Below are 27,697 nucleotides of genomic sequence, written 5' to 3' on the forward strand. Positions count from 1 at the left end.
CTTCAGAAGACAGTAGTAACCATAGAATAACCTTACAACGTCCTTTGGAACTGGACATCTCCATCCTTGCTTTACAGGAAGGAACGTGGGCAAAGCTGAATGGATTAGTGATGATTAAGTACTACTGGTTGTTTCTTCAATTCTGAACGCGCCAAATGGAAATAATGATAGCTTCTTTTCTCTACTTCTTGTCTGGTATATTTAAACTTCGTGCTTTCCAGGGCAGCATTTGTCTCGTTAGCTGTTTACACAGTGCTTAGCGCTGTGGCATATTGCTTTTAGATAGAGCTCCTAGGCGCTTCCAAACACCTGCTAAATTTACCTAAGGATAGGTATGGCGATAACAGACAGAACCTGATTTATTCTATTTGCTGTCTATGCAAGCCCATTTCCAAAGAGAAGCAGCATCAGTGTACTAAGCTATTAGCATCGCACGGAGTGTATTTCATCAAGTACAGCAACTTGCTACCATTTGCGTGCCTTCCAGGCCGGTTTGCCGTTTGGTTCATGGGCAGAGTGTGGCGGGGGTGCGTATGTGTGGCTTTATCTGCACAAGCCCATGCAGTTCTGCCGAAAGATAGGCTGAAGATAAGTTCGTAGCTTTCATTTCAGGCATTATTATTTTGTAGTCTTCAAAAAGAAACAATAACCGGCATTAATAAAAATAGCAACCCTTCTGGCCTAGTAAACAGAGCTCATATACATCGATAGCATGATATTTGCAACAATGCGCTCCATATGCTCATGAAGGTTACAGGGCATATGTCCATGTAAACACTCAAGACAGCGAACTTCAAATATTTGGAAGAAATGTTTATTTAACAACTGAATACATGCTAAAAGAAATAATTTACAGCAGCAGTTTCATTACATTTTTTTCTCTCCAGTTTTCTAGTTCCCATCTGAATTGAAGTGATAAATACAGAAGTAGAATTATTTACTATCCAGTGAGGAATGCGCTTACAGAATAAGCGCATAACTTGGGCACTGATATAGCAAATAAACCACCTTATCACCTGTGTGGCAAAATCTTGCATTTTAGTATTATGCTGAACACACCAAAATGGAGTACCTCTAGATAACAGTACTTTACACTGTACCTCCTTATCTAGTCAAAAGTATTTACATCTCTTTTGGCTAATGTGTAGGTAGCAAAAACTGAACTATTAAACACATACCATTGATATTCACTAAATAATACATAAAAAGGATCAGTAAATGCGCATTCACATGCATTTAATTTAATTTTATTTTTTTTACATAGTGACTTCATTGGGTCATGACGATTTAACTCTGTTCTGCAAAGATGCACATTTTCGCAGTTTGATGCTGTAGTTTAACATAACCATACAGTTTTTAGGAGCCATTGAACAAATTCCCATCTTCAGTGATCCATGCAAGTGCAAAGTGTAGATGAGTAAGAAAAGGATTCAATGCATTTTTGTTCCTTGCAAATGGATATCTTAAAACAAATCAAAATAGATCTTTCTGATTATAAAGGAAATCCTTTATTTCTCTCCAGCTTAAAAACAACTTTTTACTAACTTTTTCTAAAGTCTGTAACTAGAGGTTTAGAGGGTTTTATTGATGATTTACAGAAATACCATTTTTACCTTTATCTTCAAACCTTAAGTTGCTTTAAACAATAATGACACAAATGGGGATATGAATTTTACTGAAGCTGCAGGGCATCTTTCTATACATGAATTCATTAAGGCTTATGTTCTTTGAAAAAAGTTCATTTCACATCAGTATTAAATGCTGTTTTAACTTGACCATAATATGAACCCGAAAATAAAAAAAAAAAAATTCCACTGCTGGCTTGATCTTCTGCCCTTTTATTTATATAAGCAAATACAAAGATATAAACAAGACTACTCATAACAGTAAGGATTAGATTGAAATTTGTAAGATCTGATCGTATCAATTGCCCAATCAGACTGCCAGGTTATGGTAAAAACATTGCAACTTGTGTAATGTTCTTCCCACAGATTATCTTTCTCTTTATAGAAAAACATATTTTAGAATCCTGACTTAATTTAATCTGTTTCGTCTTCAGGGGTGGTGAAAGAGGTTGGTTTTGGTTTGATTTTTTGCAGCAAGTTGCTATAGAACCAGTTGCTATGAACGTGGTAGAGAAAAAAAAAAAAGGTAGATAACAATTCCATTAATATGTAAAAAAGGAAAGAAAGTCTTTTAGGGTAGGTTAAAATCAATCTGTATTTTTCCCACTGAATTCTCTGAGGTTCATTTTAAAACTGTTTCCTTTTGTAACAAAGAGGATTCTAATGACTCAAGGGTATACAATAGCCTTACACAAAAGGCTAAAGGGTGTTCTGTGATTACAATTAAATAATTCAGCTGAAAACAATGCTCAGAAATTAATCATGATTTGAGCTGAAAATTAATATTTCTGTACAAGAAAGAACATAGTTAAACCTATGTTTTAATTCATCCCTATTCAGCGCATCATGAAAGCATGGGAATTTAATGGCATATTAAACTTCACAACAGTCAGGTTAAACATGAGAGACCTAAAATTGCTTTAAAACTAAATTCCCAAGTGCTTTCCTAAATCATGTCCTTACAGCCTTGTCCTGGTCTATTCAATGGATTTTTTGCTAAAGAATTAATGACGAAATATCTTGCAAGTTCATCCCCTGTAAAAGATTCAAAGCACACTAAAGTGACTGGGCCGTTAGTGAAAACCCAATCGCTATGGAGGCAAGAAGCCAAGGCTTCACTAATCAGAAGGATACTTGAATTAGTGAGGGGCAAGGAGACTGGGACATATTGTGAGAGATGCTGTCACAGCAGTTGTGTTATACTGTATCTGATGAGGCTGATAGTGTAGGATGATAAATTAAATAATCTGGAGTGAATAACAACAAAACAGATCAGTCATCAATACAGACACACTTTTATATAAAAGCTCCTTTAGCAAACTAAGGACTTTGTTCTAGCAATTTTCCCCACAATGACATTACCTGAAATTATGTCACTTATGGACTCTACCAAGAAAAAATATGGGAGGCTGGAGAAAGATGACCTCAAAAGAACTGGACACCATAGAACTGGGGACCAAAGGCACGTCTGTGCTGAGGTGAATAAATCCATTACTTATAACCCTAAACTGACACGTATGGTGCAAGTACATTGTCTGTTTTACCCTGTTGCTCTCCTGTACATAGAATAAGACAGAAGTGCGGGACCAAATTATCTGTTAATATAAACTAGCCTTAAGCTGAACTTCACCAATTTACTACGGCAGCAGACTTCACCCTCAGATAAAACTGTCCCTTAGATCTTAAAACAGAGCGTTGGCTTTAAGGTTACTATTTACGTGGCCTACGGTTGGTTCTTTGCATTTGGGTGACCTGGCCCACAGAAAGAATGGAACACTGCGAATCAGTAGTGTGGACATATTTCTAGCACTGAGCTGGGAACAAAACTCCTTAAACTGAATGTGAGCTTTGCTCATGGATATATGACTGTCTATGAGCCACAGTATTTAAATATTAGCCTTCACAAATATTTACGAACCGAGAAAGCAAGAGTGTAATTAGTAGAGGGTATTTTAATGCTATTTACTTTTTTTTTAATAAAAAAAAAAAATGTACAACTGAAAATCAATGTTCTCCTCTTCATTGGTTCAATCTATAGCAAGGTATTATACAAGTTGAATCATTTAAAATACCATACTTAGAAAAAAAGAATGCAGAAGACTTCCATGCTATACAGCGACTTTCGTGTTAAAATAGCTTAGTTTTAAACTTGTTTTGAAGTTACATGTCATATAGATTACTGAGAGGGGAGGAGGTTAACTGCAGTGTGACTAGCTCCCCTGAAAGATTTTTCCAAACAAAAGAGGAAAGCAGCTCATAATTGGAAGTTGTCTTTTTTTTCCTCTAAACCAATAATTAGAAAGTACAATATTTCTAAGACAAAAAGTCTAATCTATTTTAGAAAAGAGCTAATGTTTGCTGCATATTTTTCATAGTACATTTAAATTATAGTTTTAATAAAATACATCTTTAGATCAAAGCTGAAAGAAGTCATCAGTAGTAGGCCAGTGTACTCCACAATTTTTGTTCTTCCAGATGGTGGATGGCTTATGTTGTTCAGATTTCCACAAACAATCTCACTCAGTATTGTTTTTCCTCTTCTAGCACACATAAACAGGAGAACTGGTAGACAAAACAAGAACAAAATCCTTGTGTCCAATCACGTGTTTAGACGTTCATCAGCTTAATGAGTTCATGCAGTTTTATATATAAGTCTAGAAATGGTAGTGCTGCTGATGAAAGGTGGGATTTTTCTTTTCTTTAAGATGACAGCATGAAATACAGCATTTTGTTTATATCTCAGGCAAAAGAGAAAGCACAACTTGCCTGCTGAACTCTTGCAGAACTTTTTGAGCAGTAAGCTAGGTCCGGGTGAGTTATCATCCTTGAAACTCTGGTCTTTCTGGTCTTAGAATCAGAGCAGAGACGAAGGACTTACTAGGAAAGTTAGAAATGGATTTTATTTAAACCTGGTGGAAATTGTTTGAACTTTCCACTCTTGTAAACATCCACATAATGCCATGAAAAAGTTCATGAATATTGCATTTTTTTCCAGTTATCTGTCTATACAAGTTTCTACTTGGATGAGGTTCCTAGAGGTAATGTAGCTCAGACACTACGTGGTGCCCTCTCAAATTCATGGGTCCTCCTGTTCCTACCTTTTTTATTCTCTTGTAGGTGCTTCCACTTATTTGTATTCACCTGCGCATTGGCAGGCCTTTGCCGGCGTTGTTTGCGGTCTCTTTTCCAAACTTGCTCACAGAACTCATCCATTGTGTTGAGATTGGGGTGATTGATTAACTGCATGAAGTCTCTGTACCAGATCTTTTGACTGGGGGTCATGCTATTGGTAGCATCCTTGGTCTTGGAGGCATCACCATCTTCTTCTTTATGGAGCAGCTCTTCCAGGTGGTCAGTATCAATTACTTCCAGGGTCACTTTGAGCAAAGTTTGCATGAAGCCATGCTCCACAGCATGACAAAAATAAATACCAGAGTCTCTCCGTTGAAGACTTCGTAGCAATAGGCCCTGTTCTGTCCGGATCATGCGATCATCCACTTTTATCTGTATTGGTAAGAAGTGGTAATTTCAATAGTTATCTTTCATATATGTGCAAAATTATCCTCTAACCGTACTAGTTCCTTAGAACTGCTCCTTTCAGCTGGTAAAACTTGGCCACAAATCCCCCAAACCACATGAATGGAAAAACCCTTGCCGGTCATTTTAGTTACGGAAGGCTCAAGTACTCTGGAAAAACTACTGATGTGCTGCAAAGACAGTTCGGGGGATTAAGAATTTACTCCTTAATCCCTACTGATGCTGAACAAAGATCTGTATCAATGCTGTCAGATGGACTTGCTGGTAAGATTACAGAAGATGCAAGCCTATAATCAGCAGAGTCGACATGGATGCACTTGGCTGTATTGCCGAGGTCACATTTATCACTGTCTTTCAGCCAAGCCGAGCTACATATGTGGGAAAGGTTCTCTGTCTTCTGTTGTTCCTTACTACAAAAGTCCTTATGCATAGAAGTGGTTTCTGCACAAGTTGAGAATTTACAAAGAAACAATAAGGACTAAATCTCAAAATTTTAAGAGTCAGAATGCAGCTGTCCAAAATACTGTATTTTTCTGAATTAATTAATATCTAGGAAGGTAATTTCATTCTTTGAATGCACATATCACTGCAGACAGAAAGGGCACAAACCTGTTCACTGCCCTCTCCACCAAAAATAAATTGTAAATTGTTTATGCAAATAAAGCAAACAGCCAAAGTATCTAAAGCTGCTAATGCAAATAAATATTTAGTACGTGCTTTAAAAAAATAAATGCTTCGGAGTAGTTTGGGTATATTTAGAAATACTTCAATGCAACAAACAAGTTTTTTTTTCTCGCTTGATCTCCCTACCTACCAGAGTAGATTATTCTCTTAAGGTATGTGTGACCTAGCCTGAGAGCAACATTACTTGAGAACCAGAGTGAGTAATAACATCGGAATGTTGGTGACAAGAGGAAGAGAAAAATAAAGTATCAGCTTAGTGTAATGCAAGCAGTGAAAGTCAGTGCTTTCGCCTCTGTGAATATTGCTTTTGATGAGAAAAATGTACAAGTTTTCATCCCTTTATGTTCACTTTACTCTGTCTCTGCCCTACCTGCAGTAAAGCCTTAGAGCGTGCTCCTGTTAGACTACCTTTCGGTCAAGCAGTATAATTAGACGAATGCACTCAGACTTCTTTTCAAAGGCAGTTTTAAGGTCTTTGTAATATTTAAGCTCAATATAATCTTTGTATGATGCATTAGGTGGCACTTAGATGGCATGTTAAATTTTTGTATTTCTGAGCTGTATAAAGGAAAACCAGTGCCTTTTGCCAGGGGTCTGACCAGGGAGAGGACATAAATGTTTTCTGATGTAACAATCTGTAAAATCTGTTAAAGAGTTTATGGGATTTTATGGTGATAAGAGTAAGAATATGTTGAAGAACAACAGAAATTATACGATTCCAGACAAACTCCAATAAACTAAAATACAGATGGACATTATTCTAGGAAGGACTCAGGTTCACATATATCTTCACAGAGAAGACTAGTTGAATCTTTTAATTTTTCATACTGTACCTCTTCTTTGCGGTCATCATTTTGCTTCTGGAATTGCCAGTAGACTACGGCACGCTGAGATTTTGGGCTGCACTCGAGAAAAGTGCTGCTATTCTCTACTCCATAGATGATCTTTTCCTCCAGGGTCTGACCACTTGGGTTATCTGTAAAGCAAGAAAAAAAGAATTAAAATTGCCAAGAAAGAAAATTCTTAATTGCTAATTGAATTTGTTTGTTTAGAAATTAGGGTCTCTTAAAGTGTTTAAAGATAAAAACCTTAAAAGAAAATTTTCCCCGTATCAGTATGCCATTTGGAAATTCTCCATCACCATCTCTATCTTTGTAAGGATCCCTGGTAGGTTTTTTTTTTTTATTATTATTATTAATTTTGTATTTTAAATCCTAACAGCTGTTAACATCTCAATATGTGAAGTTAATGAATTTCATTGTGAAATTTTGTGTAAACCTCATTATTATTCATCAAGGAAAACATCTAAGACATGACAAGAATTTTTAATAGCAAACTGTATGCAGTGAGAAAACTCAGGGTGTAGTTGCAGAATGTCTGTAATGATGCCTCCTGGGCTCTATGATCGTAATACTTTAGAGCAAAGTAATAAAACATGAGGCTATTTAAAAGTAGTATAATGTGTTTAGATTATATGGCACTGCAGTTTGCTGAGGCTGTTAATGACCAGGAATAATGTTTTTGAGGAAACAATCTTCAATTAATCATTTCCTCTCATACTGATATAATTTATGGAAATGTAATGAGGTTAATAAACCAGACATTATGGGAGGGGAAAAAGAAAGTTAAATAAATTACTTCCTTTTGTAACAACAATGTTTCAAGATAGTCATCAACTTGCTGGAAATATCACATAGCTATAGGACTTATATAGCATTTGATTCTTCTCCAATACCGCAGAGGCTGTAAGGCATCGTATTTCAACTCTCAACCTTAGCTCTTTAAAATGCTGTTATGGACTTAAGTAGCAACAGTGCAATAATCCGGGAGAGTAAATGGGGAGGAAGGGGTTGGTAAGCTATTTAACACCGTGTTGATCTCATGGGGTTTCCTGTCTCCTTGCCATTTTTTGCCATTCTTTCCATTTTCCACTTTTGATCTTTAGCACTGGAAATCTTTAAGGAACTTTTTTTTTATATGTTTTAACAGGAAAATGATGTCTAATTAAAATCCGCTCAGAGAAATCCTTTGTCAAGTTTCGTTTGCTTTCACTGTGCCTTTATCATATTGGCCATGTTGTTTAGCAAACACAGGCTGTTTGCTAGATGACTGAGCCAAAGGTAAAAATAAAATTGAGCTCCTGGTTTATGTTGATACAGCAGTCATATGTCTTCCCATAATGACTTGGGAGAAGGGATGGGGGACAGAATAGAAACTGGTGCTTGCCCAGTTCTCAGTAAGGAAACATCAAATGGTGTATTAACACTAAAAAAATCGGGAATGGGTTAGCTTGCTTTCCTCTGCTGGATTGTGAACCCTTCCAGCAAGTAAGTGGGGTGCTATATAAACAACTACGTGAAACAACTTTTATGACATCTCTCAGAAACCACATCCCTATGAAGAATGTCAGTGCAGCTTTGGGCCAGGAAGATGGGGAGCAATGGAGGAATTAATTAGAAAGCAAAGCAGCAAGAGAAGGGTAAGACAGCTGGACGAGAAGGTAACCAAGGGTACCAGTGGAAAGGTTTGAGATGGAGCATGGTTGAATTTTTGTCAATGAAACAGAGGAACTGGAAGTATGTGAAGAGATTAACTGAATATAAATAGAAGTGATAAGATAAAGACTGGAAATGAAAACGATTGGCTAATAACTCATGGGTCCAGATTCAACATCGTGAAAGGCTGACTGACGTCCTGACTCTTCTGTTTCAAGTTAGGTGCCCTCATTTAGGAACAGAATTCATATGGCTGAGCAGACAGCTAAAGATCCTCAATAATCAACAAGAGGCAGTTTGATATCTGGACTGGAATCCACAACAGATAGTGCCTGTAGGGCTGCAGCATAAGACAGTCAGTAGGAAATGTCCCCATTTATAGCCTGGGACACATATGTTAATGCTCCAGTGATGTTTTCATGTGAAACAGAGACTTACAGGCTTCCAGAATAAAGGGCGGAAACACGGAGATTTCACTCTAGGATGCATGCCCCATTTCAATTCCTTTCTCCCAGGCCCCATGAACTTTGAATCATTGTTGCAGAATGGCCCAACTTCAACATAAGCAATCTGATAGTTTGGGTGCTTGTATTGGAAGTAGACCTATCAAGTCAATCCCCTAAGCCTAAGTGGACTTTGAATCCTCTTCTCCCACATCCTAAATAGTTGATTTAATCAGCAGGTTACTTATTAGGTGGCTTGCAGCACCACTTAACTATATTTTCCTGAACACAGCGTAGTACAAGTGAATTATACGGGAGCAGAGCACGTGTAACACTGCCCTCGTTAGATCCAAGGAGGCAGTCTTCTAGCTTCTAAATATCAGTACAAAGGACAAAAATAGATATTTCTTTGGCAAAGGTCTCACTGCCCATGAGCAGTAGCATATTTTTAAGTATATAGAGACATTTCTGCTGGAAAACTTAGGTACCTAGGATATCCTTAGTATCTAAGAAGTTAGTTACAAGTTTTCATGGAAGTTACCTTGGAGGTGGTGCTCTGATGCCACTTCAAACTTCTGAGTGTTTTCTTGGATCTGGTTCATGGCATTCTAGTGTGTTAAACATCACCACGGAAAGTGGCAGAAGCACCCTTTAAATTTCCTCACAGCTCCAGAAAATACAGTATAGGTGACAGTCATGCAATGAGAGAGGAAGGATTTAATAGATCCTTCAAATTCCATTTCCATGATTTAAGGGAGCAGAAGGCAGGTCCAGAAATGTCTATAAAGTTCAAGTAATATCGAGCACGTGGAGTGCAAGAAAGTAAGCGGAGTGATGGAATAATCACAGGATCAGAGTGCAGCTCTGGGACTGAGGGAGAAGCTGAAGAGACTAGAAGGAAGAATGAAAGTCTGGGAAGTTCAGAAGGGCAGCTGGAGGAATTAGAAAACTATAGAAGTCATGAAGTTGGTTACGAAATTCAACCCAAAATCCTGTCTGAGAGCTGTAATTCCCAAAATGAACCCAACAGCAGTATCAGTTTACTACCCTGATAAATGTCCTTTAAATACATAATTTCTGACATAACCAAAGAAGTATGAAAGGCTAAGTACTTATACCAAGACTGCTTTGCACATGAATGAATCTCACTCTACAGTTAAATTCAGAGTGATTCTTTGAGCTTCCCCTGGGATAAATCGCCTAAAAAAAGGTGCCTCTTCTTTTACAAATTCTTCAAAAAAATAACTTGATTAATTTCTTGATAGCGCTAGTAAAGTTATGCTGAAAAAAAAATAAAAATTGCTCTTTAGCTGACACAAAGGTGATCATGCTTTTAGATTTAAACATTAATTTCTGGCCAAACACCTGTACAGCTAAGGATCCTCAGCTCCCTCTAATGTTGCTGTGCAGTCATTTTATACTACTTGTTATACATTTGCACAAAAGGGCAACTGAAAGCGCTACCTAAACCTTATCAAAAGCATTATTGCCTCGAATTGATACCAAAGTAACTTTCTGCAACGTCTTTAACAGTGAGATTTACATTAAGAGACTGTTCTTTTTTCTTGTTTCTGTTCGTTCACATGGAGAATCAACTGGCAGTTACTGCAAAGGAATGTGTAAACAAGTAGTAAATGGTTGCTGGAGCTTATTTTTGCCTATAGACAAACTTGATTCTTCATCTCTTGTCCAAGAAATTACTAGTCATAACCAAGGAAAAGCTTCAGTGTAAGTTGGCATAGGAAGTTTACGGGCTATGCAGCTGTTTGTACAATGCATAATCATTAATAAATGACAAGCAAATATATGAAAATTTTATAGATTTACAACTCAATTAATTTAGAGAAAATTTCACTCAAGAACAATCTAAAGCATCCATTAAGTAAAGTATTTTGACAATGCATCCTTCAAGTCTAGGACCTCAAACTGCATTCCCTCAGTATTTTTTGTAAGTTACTGATTCTTCTATTTACGCTGTCTTCGTTTCACCATTAAGTAAAATTTTCAGTGATACCTTGTCTCTCTGCTCATTTTGACAAAGCCGTAATAAAGATCCTGGTGATCGGGTGTACCTTATAATAGTTTTTTCCTGACCTTGAGTTCTGATGATTACTTTCATGAAAAAACTGTGCTGGATTACTCTCTTCCTTCTGGACAGAAGATATCTCTTCAAACAAATATGTATACCAAATATGGGAAGATATAAAAAACAAAGTGTTCTGAAAACCATTTTTTTTTTTTCTATGAAGATAAAGAACAGACCTCCAGTTGTAAAAAGCACAGCTAGCAAGGGAAAGAGAATGTTAAAAAACCCTGGATTTTTGGTAGCCCAGACCATCGTTTTGCTCATGAGTAAAATGTCCAGATAATGAAAAGGTGAAGCTAAGATGTGCTTCTGCTGGTAATAAAACCCATGTTTCGTGCCTGGTGAAATTTTCCTGTTGGCGAACTGAAAACATCACCTCAGCCCCACTATAGAGATGGTCTCATCTGCAGTATATAAGCATTACTAGATATCACGCAACTGGAAATTTGTGAACTTTCTACTAGTCCACACTGACTAGTTCAAATCCAAACTAGTTGTGAATTCATGAGTTCTCAAAATGTGACAACTGCATCTTGATCACAGTTTATCCATGCACTTTTCCAAACCCTTTTCCCCACTGAGTAGCTTGGCCTGAGTCCAAGAATAAAGAAGTAAAAAGAAAAGCTATAGCAATGTTAGCTGCAAGTTTCAAATCATTAAAAAGGAAGATAGAGAAAACTACCGCTGAAACGTAATGGTGGTGAATTATAGCTGACACAAAAGTACCACTTTGGACTATTTATCATTCTTGCTACTACAAGGACTGGAAGGACATGAGGGTTTTGAGGTATCTCCATTTTCAGCCACCTCTTCTTTATTTATCCCAGAAATCTGTCCAGTGGTTTAACTGTTATTATGGATGTACATGAGTAATCATTTTTTTCCAGCAGAGGGAAGTATTGCCTAAGTGTTCTCTTCACTTCTGGTAAAATGGACTTTTTTCATTTTCTAAGTGAAGATCTTCTGAAGAGTTTGGCAACAAATTAGTAACTGTGAGAAGTTTATCAGCCAAACAATTCTAGAAAGAAAGATCTGTCAATACACTGCGAAAATGAAACAATCAACAAAAAACAAACCCAAAAGATATCAAAGAAAACCCATGCTGGAAGCACAGAGGACAGGCTTCCTGCAAGGAACATCCTGATCTTAAGGGCTGCTAGTGTGGCACCTCCAACAAAGACCACTCCATATTTAGCAAAGGCAGTTAATTATGTGCTTGGTTTTCATCATATGCAAAATGTATGAAGCAGCACGTACATATTTCTTGCTGTTCTGAAGGAGATATGACTCTTTTCTGACATAATAGGCCTCGACTGATGGTATGGTATTATCAGGTAAGAGACGCAGAAAAATGAAAATGCTTCAAACTGCTAACTTGAGGAAAAACAGCCAAAAAAAAGAAAATAAGTCTTTAATGACTGATCCAGGCCATTGTAAGCAATCTAAATTGGAATAATGATGTATTATATTCATCTTTCCCAGATGTTCAAGACAATTTCACCAACAAATCATTCATGTGCTTCCCACTTTACTGATGCACAGTCTGTAAATTACATACAAATCAGTTGTACTTCAGCCACACCAGTAACTCACCGTGATGCTGCAGGTCTGAGCAGTGGGTAAGTGGGTCTCCATTTCGGATGTCTTGTCGTCTAGTACGTCTGCAAATATCATATTTGAAAACTGTTAGTGACCTCCTCGGTGGTCAGCATTCACATTTGCCATTACTGAAGAGTAACAAATGGAACATATATATAATTACTTAGGTCACAAGTGCATCTAAACAACTGTAGGAAGGAAATCATATTGTTACTACTATATTCTGTGCTTTATCATGGTTTATAGGATCAGCCTTTACACGTAAATTCTTCAGAAACTAGTAAATAAATGTATCTTACACTGAGCCCATTAACTTTATTTTAATTTGGATAGTAATATTGATCACAGACAAATTCATTACTTGATTCATACCTAGAGGGATCAAAGTATAAACAATACAGTTTAACATATACCACAAAACCCATGAATAAACTACAGCTTTTCTGCAAGTACAGAATACTTTAAGTATCATGCCATCTTCTAGCTAAAAGAAATGTCAGGGCGGATGGCTTTGAAAGAATGTCAAAGCGCTGTATTTTCTACAACATCTAAATTAAAATAAGTAGATCATTTCAGACACTACAGATCTCACCGAAACATTTCTGATAAAACGTTTTCCAAAACTGTTGCAAATGGCTTTGCCTTTACAATAAACAGAATAAAACACGTGGATAGGAAGATTTTAAAATGTCATTTATTCCATCCTTTGTGGCTTCAGTCTGAGTTCTAGCTTTTATTGAATGTCCATTTAACATAGTATATTCTTTCCCTGGCTTGATTTCCACTGGGTCTTTCGGAAAACACATTGATCTGTGCTAAAAAATGTTGTATTTCACAGAAGAAAGCTTTTTAATACAGTTTTACTTTGCATTTGTTGTTCTCTCTTTGTCTGCTCCTATTTTTATTTAAATAGCTCTGACACAAAATTCAACTGAGCCAGAGAAAAGCGGTTCAGATAAAAAAAAAGAAAAAAGAGCAAGGCAAACAAAGATGTGTTTCAAGTGTGAGCACTTTACTTTAGGAATCAGAGAAAGCCTGAGGGTTTGCAAAATTAGAGGAGAACAAAGAGGATTAGGCTGCTGAACAATGCTGTGATTTCAGATTATGGCATCCAGCAACGGATATGCAAAAGTCAAGTAGCCTTGTAAAAAGCACTGTTGGTCACTCCCTTGTGACAACAAGCCACATTTTTAAAAAGCCATTGTTCTGCCGTACAGAGACCATCTCTCTTCTCTTCACTGACCCTGTTTGCAGACTCTCACTAAGAGCCCAGCATCAGCACACACTAAGAGTTCTCACACAGGCACCATCAGCTGCACAGCTGACTCCTCTTGGCTGAAAGATTTTAACCATTTTTTTTCTCCACTGAAAACTACTGAAATATTAAAACCGAAACGAGTTATGTGAAGTATGGCAACAGTTGGGGTGCTTTTATTTTTTTAAACAACAATTCAGAATGTGCATTTTTTATATCTTTCGGGAAAAAAAAAACTCCTTTAAAATTATCCTAGTGAATTAGCAAGCTTTAATAAGAAGAAACCTTCTGTTGATTGATAAATGATTCCAAAAATGTACTAATCCTAATTTCAGATATCATCTTCATATTACTCATTACCGGTGAATGAAAACACACCAAAACATAAGGAACCATAACATTTTGTTACTCCTTCCTAAATTTTGAAATGCAGCATATTTATAGGCTACTATTTGTAGAAAAGAAGTCTGTGGAACGACTCATATTACTGTCAATGGAGTTTGGATGAGATGTTTTGTTAGAATCTCAGGAAAATGTTGCACGTATCACCATTCTATCGACACACTGATTTATGAAATATGAACCAGAACACATCTGCATGGGGTAAAGTTAAGCGGTCATACTACAGGAGCTCTGAACTGTCATTTAGACTTGTAAAATACACAAAGAAAGAAAAGTAAATTAAAATCATGGCTCATGAAAGCTCCTTTTTAAAAAAGAAGACAAAAAAAAAAACAAACACAAAAAACAAAACCCCAAACCGACTATTAGTAAAGCATCTGTGAAATTGCCTCAGGACTCAACTTTCCCAATATTTCTGGAGCCTAAAATTACACGGATTCATTATTAGGAAAATGTTGACATTTAAGCTGTTTGCAGCAATGCTGATTTTGTCACAGATGCATTCAAAGCTGGTTTGAGGCAACGGGTACAGCAGGTACCAGGTAAAGAGAGGATCGTCTCTCCCCATAACCCAGACCTTTACTCCGCTGCCGCTGCTGCCAATGGAAAAATGGGGCGAAGGAGGGGGGTCAGCAGCTCTTTCCGAACACATTGTCAGGATCCCAGCCCACCAGGACTTACTTTTTCTTTCATAGTGGCCTCAAGAAGAGTGAATTCTGCATCCTAAGATTTTCCTGTAGCTGTGCAACCCAGTTTAACCCCAGTAACCCTGCCCCTTAATCCCTGTAAGAAGAGTCCCTTTTGCCCGGACAGCAACACTGAGCTCGGTTGGAGAGACGGATAAGGAAAAGACAAGTGCCCTATTTCTTCCATCAGTGTAAGCAGATGAATGACAGGATGGCGTGCTCTATGGGTTTTGAGGTGGGCTGAGAGTAGGAATGGGTGCTAGTGAGTGATGAGAAAGGATGAGGTTCAGGGAGAAAGATTAGTAGGGAGGCAGCAGAGAAGAGTGAGGCAGTGATTCCTGACCTTACCGTCTCCTTTGACTCAGAGCTGGTACTCAACCACACTGACTTCTAACCTTTAAAACTTTCAGATCAAATTAATCTCTCCTTGAAAAACTCACTGTTCCCGCTCCTCTCTTCCCTCCTCCTCCTCCAGAGGAACTGCTGTGCTCCCACCACAAATTTGAATTTAGCCCACGCAGCTGAGAAAATTTGACCAGCTCTTCTTTTGGGATGGGTTCAGTTTCTCTTTTTTAATTCTTTTCTAAAGAATTTCACAGAAAGCTTGTCTCACATTAACTCTATTTCCTGGTGCAAAATAGAACCTGATGTTCCATAAGCAGCTTTTTCTTTTGTCATCCGTATTTGTTTAGGATACATTGTAATGCAAACCTTGAAATTTTAATCACCTCCATCTGAAAAGTCTGTGACACAAATGCTACTTCCCACCCTTTGCCACATTTCACCTCCTGCAACAACCAATCCAAATCTGGGATTTGGAATCCCTACATTCTCAAATACGTATTTGCTACAAATTTAAAATAAAGATAATGGCTCCTTATGCATATAAACCCTTGGACTCCTTGTTTCTTTAAAAGTGTGAGATGTTTGTCATGGTCGATTTAACGTGAGTACTTTTTTATCATTTTAGCCAATTTATCATGGGAATCTCAACAATACACCAATGTCTGTTCCTATTTGCAAGTGATTATCTATTCAGTTATTCCCAGTTTCTACTTCAGTAGGTGAGAGCTGTTCAGTACCTAGCTTATATATTTTAAGAGAAAGAATTTCAGAGATAAAGGCAGGCAAAGAAAACATTATTTTAAACTTTCAGATCATGCAACTAGGACTTGTAAATTTTTTTATAAAAACTTGCAGAGTCTGTTCTCCATTGCAAATCCCTTAGCATCAGTGCAGAGCTAATGTAAAATAGTGGTTGTTCTGACCTTGCAGCATTTAGGCACACATCAACATATACAAGTTATACTTTTGAATAATAACAAGAATGTTATATATCGCTAAAAAAATAACTTTTCATTCATGTCCAAACGCTTTGTAACTATTTCCTTTTAATTAGAATTCATGAAAACACTGGACAATTTACCTGTGCAAGTAGTTCTTTTATTTTAATATGAAGCCTCCTCCTAATGCTAGAGAAAGGGATTTTTTTTTTCTTTTTGCTGTTTCTTACTGAATATAAAGTTATGAATCCATTTCAGAGACAACTCTTCTCTGAATGTTTTTTTTTACAACAGCTTTTTAAGCCAACCCAAGAAGTAGCAGTGTTCACTTTAAATCAACCAAGACTTCATATTGCTTGTAACTTCTACAATTATGTTTTCTTTGGAAGAGAAAGGGCTCCAGTTAACCATCCCATGAAAAATCTCCAAAGCCCTCTGGTCATATTGAGCCCATCAGTTAAAATAAATAGCAAACCATGCAGACATCTGAAACTGTCCCTACCTCTTAGCAGTGGGGAAGTAACGTGAGCAAGATGAACCATCCCAGGCACAGTAAGGGTCTCTCGCAAGGCAACACTCGGCACATGCTTTTCCATACACATCACAGCGGTGTAAAGGAAGCTGTGAAACTCCAGTGGCTGAGCCAATGTAGAGCTGTTGCTGTTATAGAAGTTTAAAAAAAAAAAAAAAAATTAAAAATTGCAAATTACCAGTTTTTTGCTAGGAAAACATAAAAAAAAAAGAGTTATACAGTAATATGTTAGGACCATTACAAATACAATAAAGGATCATGATCCTGATGTACACTAAAGGAATGAGAAGAGAATTGTCCTCAGGATAAAAAAAAAAAAACAAATAGGAAAAACTTTGATGTTTGTATGAAGCTCTCAGTGGCCTCTCTAAACTGTAAGAAAAATTAAAGTATTCTTCCTTTTTTTGTTTTGTATTCAGATCCCTGCGCTGGGGAAGCATTACAGTCAGCGACAGAACACAAGGGGGTATATACTTTTGAATTTAATGAAAAAGAAAACCAACTTGAATGTAAATTTCCTATATATGACTTTGATTTGTGTATGTGGTACGGAAAACTAACGTAAATTACTTCAGACTGATGCTAAGATATTTCAGCTTGGAAGTGGTGCCATGCACACACTTGTTTGCATGTCCAATAATTCTGGTGCTTCATACTCTTTTCTATAGGTCACATACTCTAATCGAAACATTTCTTTAATGAGGGAATATGGCTTTTTTTTTTTTTTTTGATAAAAAACACTGTTGAGTGGAACATGTAGTTCAAATGCCATGAAGTAAATAAAAAAAACATGCATACAAAATGAACTACAGCTTTGTATGGCATCACAACAGAATATCTTGTCTGTCTCAATTTCCTCTCTGATATCAAACTCATGTGCTCCTTTAGGGAAGCGGGTCCCCAGAGGGACATAAGGAAACTGAACTACTGATCCCACGTGAAAGTCTAAACAGTGATATTTCAGCTTAGCGCTAATTCACAAAGAAAACAAGTATGAGGGTAGCAAGTAAATAAAGTTCCCTCTGAGATGCAAAACTAGAGGAAAACAAAATAAACAGGTAAACAAAAGTTCAATGGCATAATCCTTCTGTTTTGGAAATGGTGACAGTTTGCTATCAAAAGTTTAAACTTTGTCACCTAGCATCCATGGTGGAGCAATTAACACGTTTCTTTTTAAGGTCTCACTCCAAGTAGTCCCACCAAGAAAATACAAACTCGTATTCATTTTTCTTTCTTAGAAAGCATAAGGCTGGTGAGAAAAATAGGATGTCAAGAAATGTTATCAAAATTCTTCATCTCCTGCATTGTGATGTCCCAGAGGTACCGTTTCCAGGTAATTCGGGGATGGAAGGTGGCTGAGGTCACCTACCAACTGGAAATGATAAACACTGGATACCAGGAGACAGCAAAACCAAAAACACTCATAAAAGGTGTTGCATTGACTTCTTTCAGAGGCAGCAGCTTGGCAGTTTACACGGATACATTAACTGTAACAGAAACATCCCTTGCATTTATGTAAACATGAGTATTTTCTAAAGGAAAGCATGACAAGGAAAAGCACCCAAAGGAAAATCCACTGGTAAATTGACAACCGAGCCCTTTCTAAGCAGCCACTTCCACCTATTAGAGTGCCGTAGCTGGGCTGCTAATGCACATTCTCTGGGCCAAAACCTCTGACCACACAGAGCTCTACACAAAGCCTTGACCACACATAGCAGTCCCCAGTTAGCGCTGTGCCCTTGAGAAGCAGATGACAGGCAGCAGACAGGATAAGTTGATTCTTTCTAACTTAAGTCACTTAATGAAGTACCCAGCTTAGGGGTACGTTCTGCAGTAAAAAGAGCAGAAACTCAAATCTTCAGTGACCTAACCATTTCTCAAGGGATGCCTTTTCTCTTTACTGATTATGGAGGCAGCACAGGTCACGTCAGAGCTTCAGTTAAGTATCTTAAATGTCCAGATGGTATTGATCTGAGTCCTATGTAATTGGGGCATTAATACCTATATAAGCATGTAGCGATGTGTGGTGCAACTAATATAAAAATCAACCCAGAGAATGCACATGGGAAAATAAAGAACAGTGTGATGGTTTCCTACGCACCCCTGTAACCATTTTAGTTTTGTCAAAAAACCCTCCTTAATTTCTAATAAATGTCTTCAGCGTTAAAGAATGACCAGAAACATGTAAGAAGAAAAGAAAAAAAAAAAAAAAAAAAAGTGAGGCCAAAATAGGGTTACTTAAAGACTCTTCCTTGTAGATAAGTTCATAAAGTTCAGCATGTGTTTCAGGTGCTGCACAGCCTGAAGGCTGCTGCTGTGTTTGCTGCTCTTCTGATCATGGTTTCAGACTCCAGCTGGTGATCATTATTCTGGACACTAATAATATATAAATCCAGGCAGTACAAAAATCAGAAACTAGTAATAGATTGATTTGCATCAATAGCCTGACCTAACTTTGCCATACAAACTGCCTTTTGGGCAAAGAGTGTCTCCCAAGAGGTTGTTAATTTAATAAATCAGCTGATTATCAGATCAAATCGGGGTGGGGGGTGGGGGAAATGTTCTCTAAAAGTTCTTGCAGATGTATCAGAACTCCAGAAAAGCTGAGGAAACTAATGTTTTAAGCAATCCAGTGGTTTCTGTTTGCCCCACATTGCTGCCCAAAAAGCAGCATTTGCCTAGAAGTCAGACAAAGAGATCACTGAGAATTTTCCATTTAAAATTATTAAACAAAAAAAGAAAGATGAAAAAATGTAATGCTTAAAAAGAAGAACTTAGGCAGAATTTTAAAAGGAACTTTAGGGAGCATGAGGTTCAAATCCCATTTAATTTAATTTCATATGTTGAAAAGTACCTGATGCAGAATAGTTCAAGGGGCTGTTTAAGTGACATCTCCATTTTGAATTGGTCCTTTCTGTATGCTCACTATGGACAGAAATGGTAATTTCTGAATAAAATTCAGTACTTTGGGAAAAGTACCATAAAAGTAGTCACTAAGGTCTTTCTGAAGGTCTCTGCCTTGCCTTTGATTGAGTATCTTATGGAGGAGAAATAAAAGCTCTTCGTAGCAGTTCACCAGACGAGGAGCTGCCCTGTATCAGCCAAGGATCTCCTTGTTTTTTCCCCATCTTACCAGGAATCCAATGGCTTTTTGAAACAGGGGATCACAGACCTGACCCTGACAAACAGATAAGAGCTTGCTCCACAAAAAAAGTCACCTTTGAGTGAAAGCCAGGCCTGACTTTTTGGCCCACTTCCGCATTTTTAAATCAAGGGGAGAATTATGAAGCTCCCACCTGACAGACTCAGGGCCAAGTGGTAGCCAAGGGCTCCCTGCAAGCCTGGCTCCCACAGAATTGTGAATTTAGGCAGCTGCAGGGTGCTACAGTGGCTCTATGGATGCTGTCCACTGAAGGTTGGTGTCTATTGTTAGCCACGCGTAAGTTGTTTAGGCGATAAGGTTACACAAGCCTAGGGCGCTCAACCCGATTAGGAAATTAGGAGGAATATGTAGCTTCAGTGAGAAAATATAAATATCATTCCTGTGAACTAAAGACAGCAGAATTGAGAAGGACCGTATCAAGGCCTGGTTTTACACATAAAGGCTAAGTTTTCTTGCTCAAAGTCACTCTCACTCTAGGGCCAAATTCACACTCGTAGAGAGGGGCATGGGAACCTTAGAGTTTTATATTATTTAAAACTTAAGCTAAGTTCTGCTCCTGAAGAATTTGTAGATTTTGGTCTTTAGGAAAAAGAGTAATTTGTAACGTATCATCCTGGCACGATGGCAAAAGACGTAGCTTTGAACAACCAGTGTAGTAAAACATTCGAAAATAAAGAGAAACTCCCCGTACCATGTTTTTGTAATCGGATGAAAGAATTTTTAGTGGAAAACAAGTAAAATGAAGTGATTGCTTTAAAGTTATTCAACAGGACGTGCTGGTTTTACTGTTTACATTTCATGCTCCTGCTTTCTACAATGCATAGAATTATCGTGCTGTTTATATGAAAAACGCCCTGCTTATCAGAACAGAATGAGTAAAGTGTTTGAGTTATAAAACTACAGTATTTTTAAATCATAAATATAAAATGCAAACATGTTGCCGTATACTTGTTTGATCCAGAGACACAGTGCCAAAAGATTGTCACACCGTATCATGCTTCTGTCATTTTTAGCCTGAGGCTCGTTGATTTTTCATGAGTTTAACTCTGCCTGAATAACTTGCGTTTTATGCTCTTTTTTAGCTTTAGACAATTTTAGCAGTGTAAATTTGTTTTCAGAAGGCTCAGGGAAAATTGTAATCTCTCCTGCATAACTAAAGACGCTTTGAAGAAGAAGTTGCATGAAAATGCACAGTCCATTATCAAATATAATTGGCTGCTTTAAGGGAATGTACTTATAAAAACAATCCAAAGCAGAGCATTTTGGTATGACGTGAACATATATACAACTTGACAGGTTTGTTTTTAAGTATCCCGATAATCAATAGCCCATTTTTTTTGTTCTGCCATTTTTGTTATTTTAGGTGGTAAACTATTTTAGAAGAGTGTCCCCAAACAAAATGTTTTCTGTCAAATACATGAATGTTTTCAGACAGTTTTCCTAAATGCAATGAATTCTGAGTTAAATATGCAGCATTTCAAACATAATATTGGGCTCTGCCCGTTACAGAATGAATTCAACTTCAGTTTAATAACATATAGAGTGAGGAAGATGAATTAACTAAATCTTATTTATAACACACAGAATTTTTACTGCACCCAGTCCTGGAAGTAACACCGAATCTCTTCTTTACTGAAAATTACATTAATAGCAAAATTAATGACTGTGAACAAGTTGCTTGCATTTACTGAATTAGGCTCCAAATCAACACAAATGTGAAAAAGTTTATTATATTAAATTTGACACTGAATTTTATGTCTTAGACCTTTGAGATAGGAAATTACAGTGCCCGGGGTCCATCTACCTAATTCCAGGCAGAAGTGGAAGATAGGCCCCTAATACCTGCTTTGCTCCTGGACTGCAACCCAAAGTTCTTTGCACAACTACGTAATTCATCAGCTGCTTCACAAAGAAGCCTAATAATAATTGCCCATAATTGCTCAGAATTGCATGAATCACCTTTACTGTAAACAAGACACAACTTTACCTCCATCCATCAAGAAGTCCAGTTAGTTTTAGTTATGGTCTGCTCTACAATGAAGGCTGTAGTACATATCTTTAAGAAGCTAGTTATTAGTGCACTCTACAGAAAGTAGGAAATATAAATTTTGAGTCTGGAACCCATGTCCTAATTATGTCACTGAACCAGAAGGCCATGGAAAATTTGGACTAAATCAAATCTACCTTCTTTGTTCAACCTGAATGGTGCACATCCAGGAATGGAATGGGCATTGGACAGAAAGACAGGAGGATGTCTCATTTCCAGCCTTTGCTTCCACTCTCTGCATTTTGTACTAGCTCATTCCGACAGCGACTAGAACTTGTCCCATTGAAGTAAGGGAACAAGACGAGCCACTCCTTTTGAACAGTTTCTCTGTCAGGAGAACATTCCATAATGTGGATTATTTTTTTCTTGAGAACCTCCAGATAGCTCGTTAGTTTGTGTTTAGTTTCCACCTTACCAGTAAGTAACACAAAGTAGGCTTTTCCTTTCTCCTTTGCATGTCACATTTTCCTGAGAAACTACTGATGTTTATGTAAAGGGATGGGATACTGCTGCTATAATTAATATGTCTCTACTGACTGCCAAGTTACTGTCTCTAAAAGACACAGACCAATAAATATTTAAAAGTGATTTAAAGTTTGTGAGCATAGTACCTGTTTTGTGGAAATCTTCATTGCTGAAATAACAGTGGGTTCCTAGGGGGAAAAAAGAGTTAGAACATAAAATGAGTTCTAGAAACATAAAAGCTCTGCTAGAATGCTATTTGCCCAACCCAGAAACCTTGAAATTAAACTGGACAGTCTTTAGTGATAGTGCTTCTTCTTCTCTTTTGCAGTGGAGTATTTTCTAGCTATAAGTGAATTAGAAATGCGTGTACATCTTCGGGTGCATTGCTGTGTTGATTGTAGACATATAATTTTCCATGATTCTTACAGTTTCATTGTGATTACTTTGTTACTAGTTTCACGTCTTGAAATTAATATCTGCACTTAGTATTAAAACTACATTTAAAGAACCTCCCAGGAAATATGAAAATAACTGTATAAAACTATATATAAAATGGCTGTATCAAAGTATGTAGATAACTATATTAAAGGTGCTAACACTAAAATAAGAAGCACCCTTTAACCATAGCAAGGTGAAAACTCTGTTCCTGCAAAATCTTATTCACAAGAACAAGCCTTAATCCCAAACGTAATCTTGTTGACTGCACCGCACTATTTGCCTACAAAGAAATTACTCCTATTTGCAGAACACAGAACTAAAACTGGCAAGAATTTTTTTGCACCCTGGAATACCCATTATTTAACCAACCAAACGGGTCACTAGGAGAGTTACTGCTCACCTAGCTAAGTCTACTCTTAATTATACTTATCTGTAGCAAGCACATGTCAAACCAATATCTAATTTTTTACATGAGAGACTGCAGGAAATATTTAACAGAATAAGATCTGATTAAAAGGCTGTTACACGTTTTAGGTCCAGCTGCTTGAATGGATTTAATCCTGAGAGCAAAAGAGGCATCATTTGGCTACAAAGTGTGCAAGTCAATTCTCTATGAAGTTTGTTCCGTTTAAAAGTCTACTATTGATCCCATACATCATATTTTTGGTTATGTACATTAATAAAGTCCTTATTAAGCTTTTACACTTGTGTAGCTTTCAACTTGCTAATCCTGAGAGAATTTGATATGGGTCAGTGGATGTTAAGCATGTGGACCTGCCTTTACAAATGGCTTAATAGACCTTATATTAGAAAGCATCAATTAAGTGTAACATTTGAATGAAAATTGAACTCATTAGTTTGTTTGCTCAGCTGTTCAGAGAAATATTGCACAAATGGGGTTAAAAGAGGCATTTGTTATCAATGTAATAGATACGGAAGGCTTTCAGTTTGGTGGAATTATGAATGAAAAGCATTGTATTCAGCACATTGCAGTTTAACCATCAAAATACATTCTTTATGATGCACATAGACTCTTTAGTAACTAAAGAAAAATTGCATTTGGTTAAGGTACATTTAAAATCTATTGCAAATTCCCTATTGAAAGATCCATATCTTACGCATACAAATTCTGCTTGTTCCACTGAAGTACGTTAATGCGTTCTTCAAAGCTTAAATGTATGCCAAATGAGATAAATGAGCTTTCAAGTAAATCAGAACACCAAAATCCTTTTGTGTAATGAATAAATACACATGTAAAGTAAAATACCAGATTTGAATTTGCCATTAACCATACTGCTTCTGTAAAGCCGTTCTGAAATAAAACTTTCACTCCATTTATTTTATTTCTTTCACTTCTATATTTCTCTGATCTGCTTTACCTTGGCACTTCTACTTGATTTAGGGAAGAGACTCATACATTATCAACAATTGCCAAATTACCCTGCATTAATGTAATGACTTTTGCGTGTATAAAAAAGAGAAAAAGCTGGGAGCCACAAATTACTTGTCTCATTTTCTCCTCATAGTTTCTAACTACGAAAAAAACCACCACATTTCTGCCCTCAAAAAACTCCATGGACTGCAGAAAGAGAGACACACATTTTTCAGTAGTATCTTGCCCTTGAAACAGTGGTTTCTGTGCAAGATTGGTACCAGGAAAGGCAAGATTGCCTATAAGAGAAAAAAAAAAAAATTGAAAATAACAATATAAAGATAAACGAGCTCTGTTTAAATATCTTGTGTCTGTTTAGAAAACAAAGATAAAGGGATATAAAGGATATAAAGGGATAAAGGGACAGCAACTGAGTATGATGAGGACATGGCGGCTGGGCCCCTGCGGTGGGTTCTGAGCCCTTGTCAGCACATCTGGAGTGAGACCAAGCGACGCGGGGCTCTCCAAGCACACAAGCATCATCTTCACGCTGTCAGATTAACCTTGCCCTCCCAGCTAGGTATTAACCCCCTGAAAGCCTGGGGCCTGTGAAACGGTGCCATAAAAACGGCACTGACAAAAAGACTAACGTGGGGAATGTAAATGATTCGTTGTTGTGTACAAAACAGGAGACGTCCCTGGGTTCTGTCTGGAAAGTGTTTGAAAGGTTTACTCTGCCTCGACTTGCAGGAGTGCCTATGGGATGCCTTATATTTTAGGCAGCTCAGATGGGAAAAATGGAAGAGATTGATTTTCACAAAAAAGTACTAAAGATTAGGGGGTGTTTATGGTGGCCTATGTCATACCATGAAAATGAGACCCTAAAGTCACCTTCGACAACATAAATACTTCCTTTGTTTCTCAGATTATTGGGCATAAGAAATCTGTGCAGATCACTGCTTTTCCTAAAGTATCTTCCTAGTTACATTATGCTGATAGTCTGAAGAGTGTTAAGAGTTGATGCAACTATAAAAGTCGTGTATTGTATATTTCTGTGGGAGAAAACAGACAGGCATTATTCCCAGACTCGCACAGATACATATTTAACTACAGCATGTAATAGCTCTAAGACTCAGAGATACTAATTTACTTTTTAAACCACAAAACAAGAGTCCAGAATGCCATTTCCTTTATCATTAACCTCCAGCTAGCACTGAAAGTTTCAAGGTTTATTTTGACTAGTGTCTGGGTCTCTAAACGACAAGCTAATTAGAGGGTTATGCCAGGCTATTCCTTGGCTAGACTGCAAGAAGTTTAGTTTGCAGCTGTCCACAGAGAAATCTACAACCTGACACTTGAAATTTAGCCACACTTACCCGAAAGACTGTCATTTCTTCCAGCAAGACTTCCTCTAAGTCATGCCAAGTCTCCTTAGGAATTGAAACCACTTTAAGAACTGTTCCAATATCTTGAAAAGGAGGGAAAAAAAAAAAAAAGTTTTCAGGTGCTTAAGAAGCATACTTCGTTTTCAGAGCAGCCAGAGTTTCTTGTGATATGTAATTATTTCACATACAAAGATTGTGAAGCTGCATATCTCTGAGCACTTGTTCAAAATGCCAACTGCTACTCAAAATAACCTAGAAAATCACTGAATTTCAGTAGAACATTTCACTGAAGTCTTTCAACTATCAAAATGCAACAAAGATGATAAATACTACTACAGTTATTAAAGAATGGAAAGGACCGAAATACTATTTAAGTGACAGTATAAAATGACAGATGTTTCAGTCATTTAATTGAGGAAGGAAACGTGCTAAATTTACCCAGGCATGTTTTATTGTCCATTTTGAATATGATGTTTGTCATTCTTAAAATGCATGTGAAGATGCTGTCAGAAGGCTCAGTACAGATAGAAAAACATCTGGACAAATGTTGTTAGATAGATGAAGCTGTTAGATCTCTTAAGTACAGGCGATCTTCCCCATGTCAAACAAAGTACCTAAGATGTATAAACCCCTTAAGGCATCAATATTTCTCTGTGTGTTAGATACTAGTCTTCGCTGGGGGGTAAAAGGCAATACAACTTGTATCTTCTATTTAAAAATAGGTGTGTGCCAGCATTTTAATACTATATCCATTTACATTCGTGGGATTTTGCAATTGGCTTTAACATGAACAAGTCCAACGCTTGAAATTCCAGAGCTACAGCTTCTGGTTTTGTGAATATGCTTTGTGACTTAAGACCATCTCTGTTTTACAGCTTCTGCATCTGTGATTTATTTGTTTGTTTTCACAAAAAGAATTTTCAGCAGGGAAAAAAAAAAACAAACAAAACCGGATCATTTCTAGGTTGGTACACATTATCGCAGACTCTCTGAAATGGAAACAACTCTGGATGCAGCTTTTCTTTTTAACCAGCTAAGTGTAGTGCCATGGAAATGTATCCTAGGAATAACAACTATGTTCCTGAGGACCTTTCATGTTGCATGTTCTATATGAGTAATAGTTTAGGAAAATACAAGGCATTTTAAAATGGCTAAAATTCTCAAAGTAACAGAAGTCTAAAGGTCAAGATTCTCCAAACAAGAATTAAACAACAATTACACAAAATCAAAACATATTTTGTATATATATACACTCGTGTGTGTTAGTTGAAACTTCTGATTAAAAAGATGACAACTCACCATTTCTATATTGGAAATACAGACTAAATTGAAACAAATAGATTACACCTTTTTATAAGTTGACTATCTTAAAAGCTATGGATTTCATGAGAAAATTCTGGCATTTCAACTTTTTTACAGGAATTTGGATTAAAATATTCTAGAAATCCTAGAACATCCTGTAGAGCTGAAATTTTCATTTTTCCATCTGTTTCCCTTTAAGCAGATGTTGGTTTCTAAATACATATTTTTTGAAGTTTAGACAGATGCGATTGTTTTCCACACAATATCTACATCACTGTTTTCTTTCCTTAGTCACAAGTTCATAGATACTTTTTTAAAAAGAAAAACATTTCTTTCTTAAAACAACAACAACAAAGCGAAGCACAACTTTTTTTTTAGGCAGCTACATGTACAAGCTAAACTAATAAAATATACTAGATAAGTTGTTTGGGAAGTGGTTTTCATTATGGTTACTGCTACTAATTAAATATATTTAATTGAAGAAATATTGAGAACAATACAGAAAAAATGTAATATAAACTTTAAAACAAGAAGAAAAAAAATCCACATTTCTGCAACGGAATAATTCAGAACAACAGATAATTTAACGTAAGTTATATGTGTGATGTAATCGATGAGTTCATTTCCTTAATTATCCTGATAATTTGATGACTGTAGTTTTGAGGAAAATACATTGTATGGGTAAAAAAAAAAAGAGAACTCAGATCTAATAAATATAACAGTCTAGCAATGTGTCATGATTGTATTCTGTGTTGACCTATGGCTGTCCTCAGTCACAATCCATCAAAAGCCATATTCCAGAAATAAAGGGGGATTTTTGATAAAACAGCACAAGGGAAATTGTGGAGCCTGCGTGGGGCACTGAGCAGACACGAGTTCCCCAGATAACGTTGTTTCA

The 27,697-nt window shown here is 36.9% G+C and overlaps 1 protein-coding gene across 1 annotated transcript in view; it reads right to left on the reverse strand.

The window, feature by feature from the left end:
• Window positions 1–828: 828 nt before the first annotated feature.
• SEMA3A (semaphorin 3A) overlaps window positions 829–27,697 on the reverse strand; it is a 171,214-nt gene continuing 144,345 nt past the window's right edge. The window contains exons 12-17 of the mRNA XM_063323554.1: window positions 25,489–25,580; window positions 22,449–22,490; window positions 16,598–16,755; window positions 12,464–12,531; window positions 6,680–6,822; window positions 829–5,129 (exon numbers count right to left, since the gene is read on the reverse strand). Coding sequence (XP_063179624.1) covers window positions 4,674–5,129; window positions 6,680–6,822; window positions 12,464–12,531; window positions 16,598–16,755; window positions 22,449–22,490; window positions 25,489–25,580 — 959 coding nt within the window. The 3' untranslated portion in view covers window positions 829–4,673. The remainder of the gene's footprint in view (window positions 5,130–6,679; window positions 6,823–12,463; window positions 12,532–16,597; window positions 16,756–22,448; window positions 22,491–25,488; window positions 25,581–27,697) is intronic.

Source organism: Chroicocephalus ridibundus, chromosome 1 (genome assembly GCF_963924245.1).
Source record: "Chroicocephalus ridibundus chromosome 1, bChrRid1.1, whole genome shotgun sequence".
Lineage (NCBI taxonomy): Eukaryota > Metazoa > Chordata > Aves > Charadriiformes > Laridae > Chroicocephalus > Chroicocephalus ridibundus.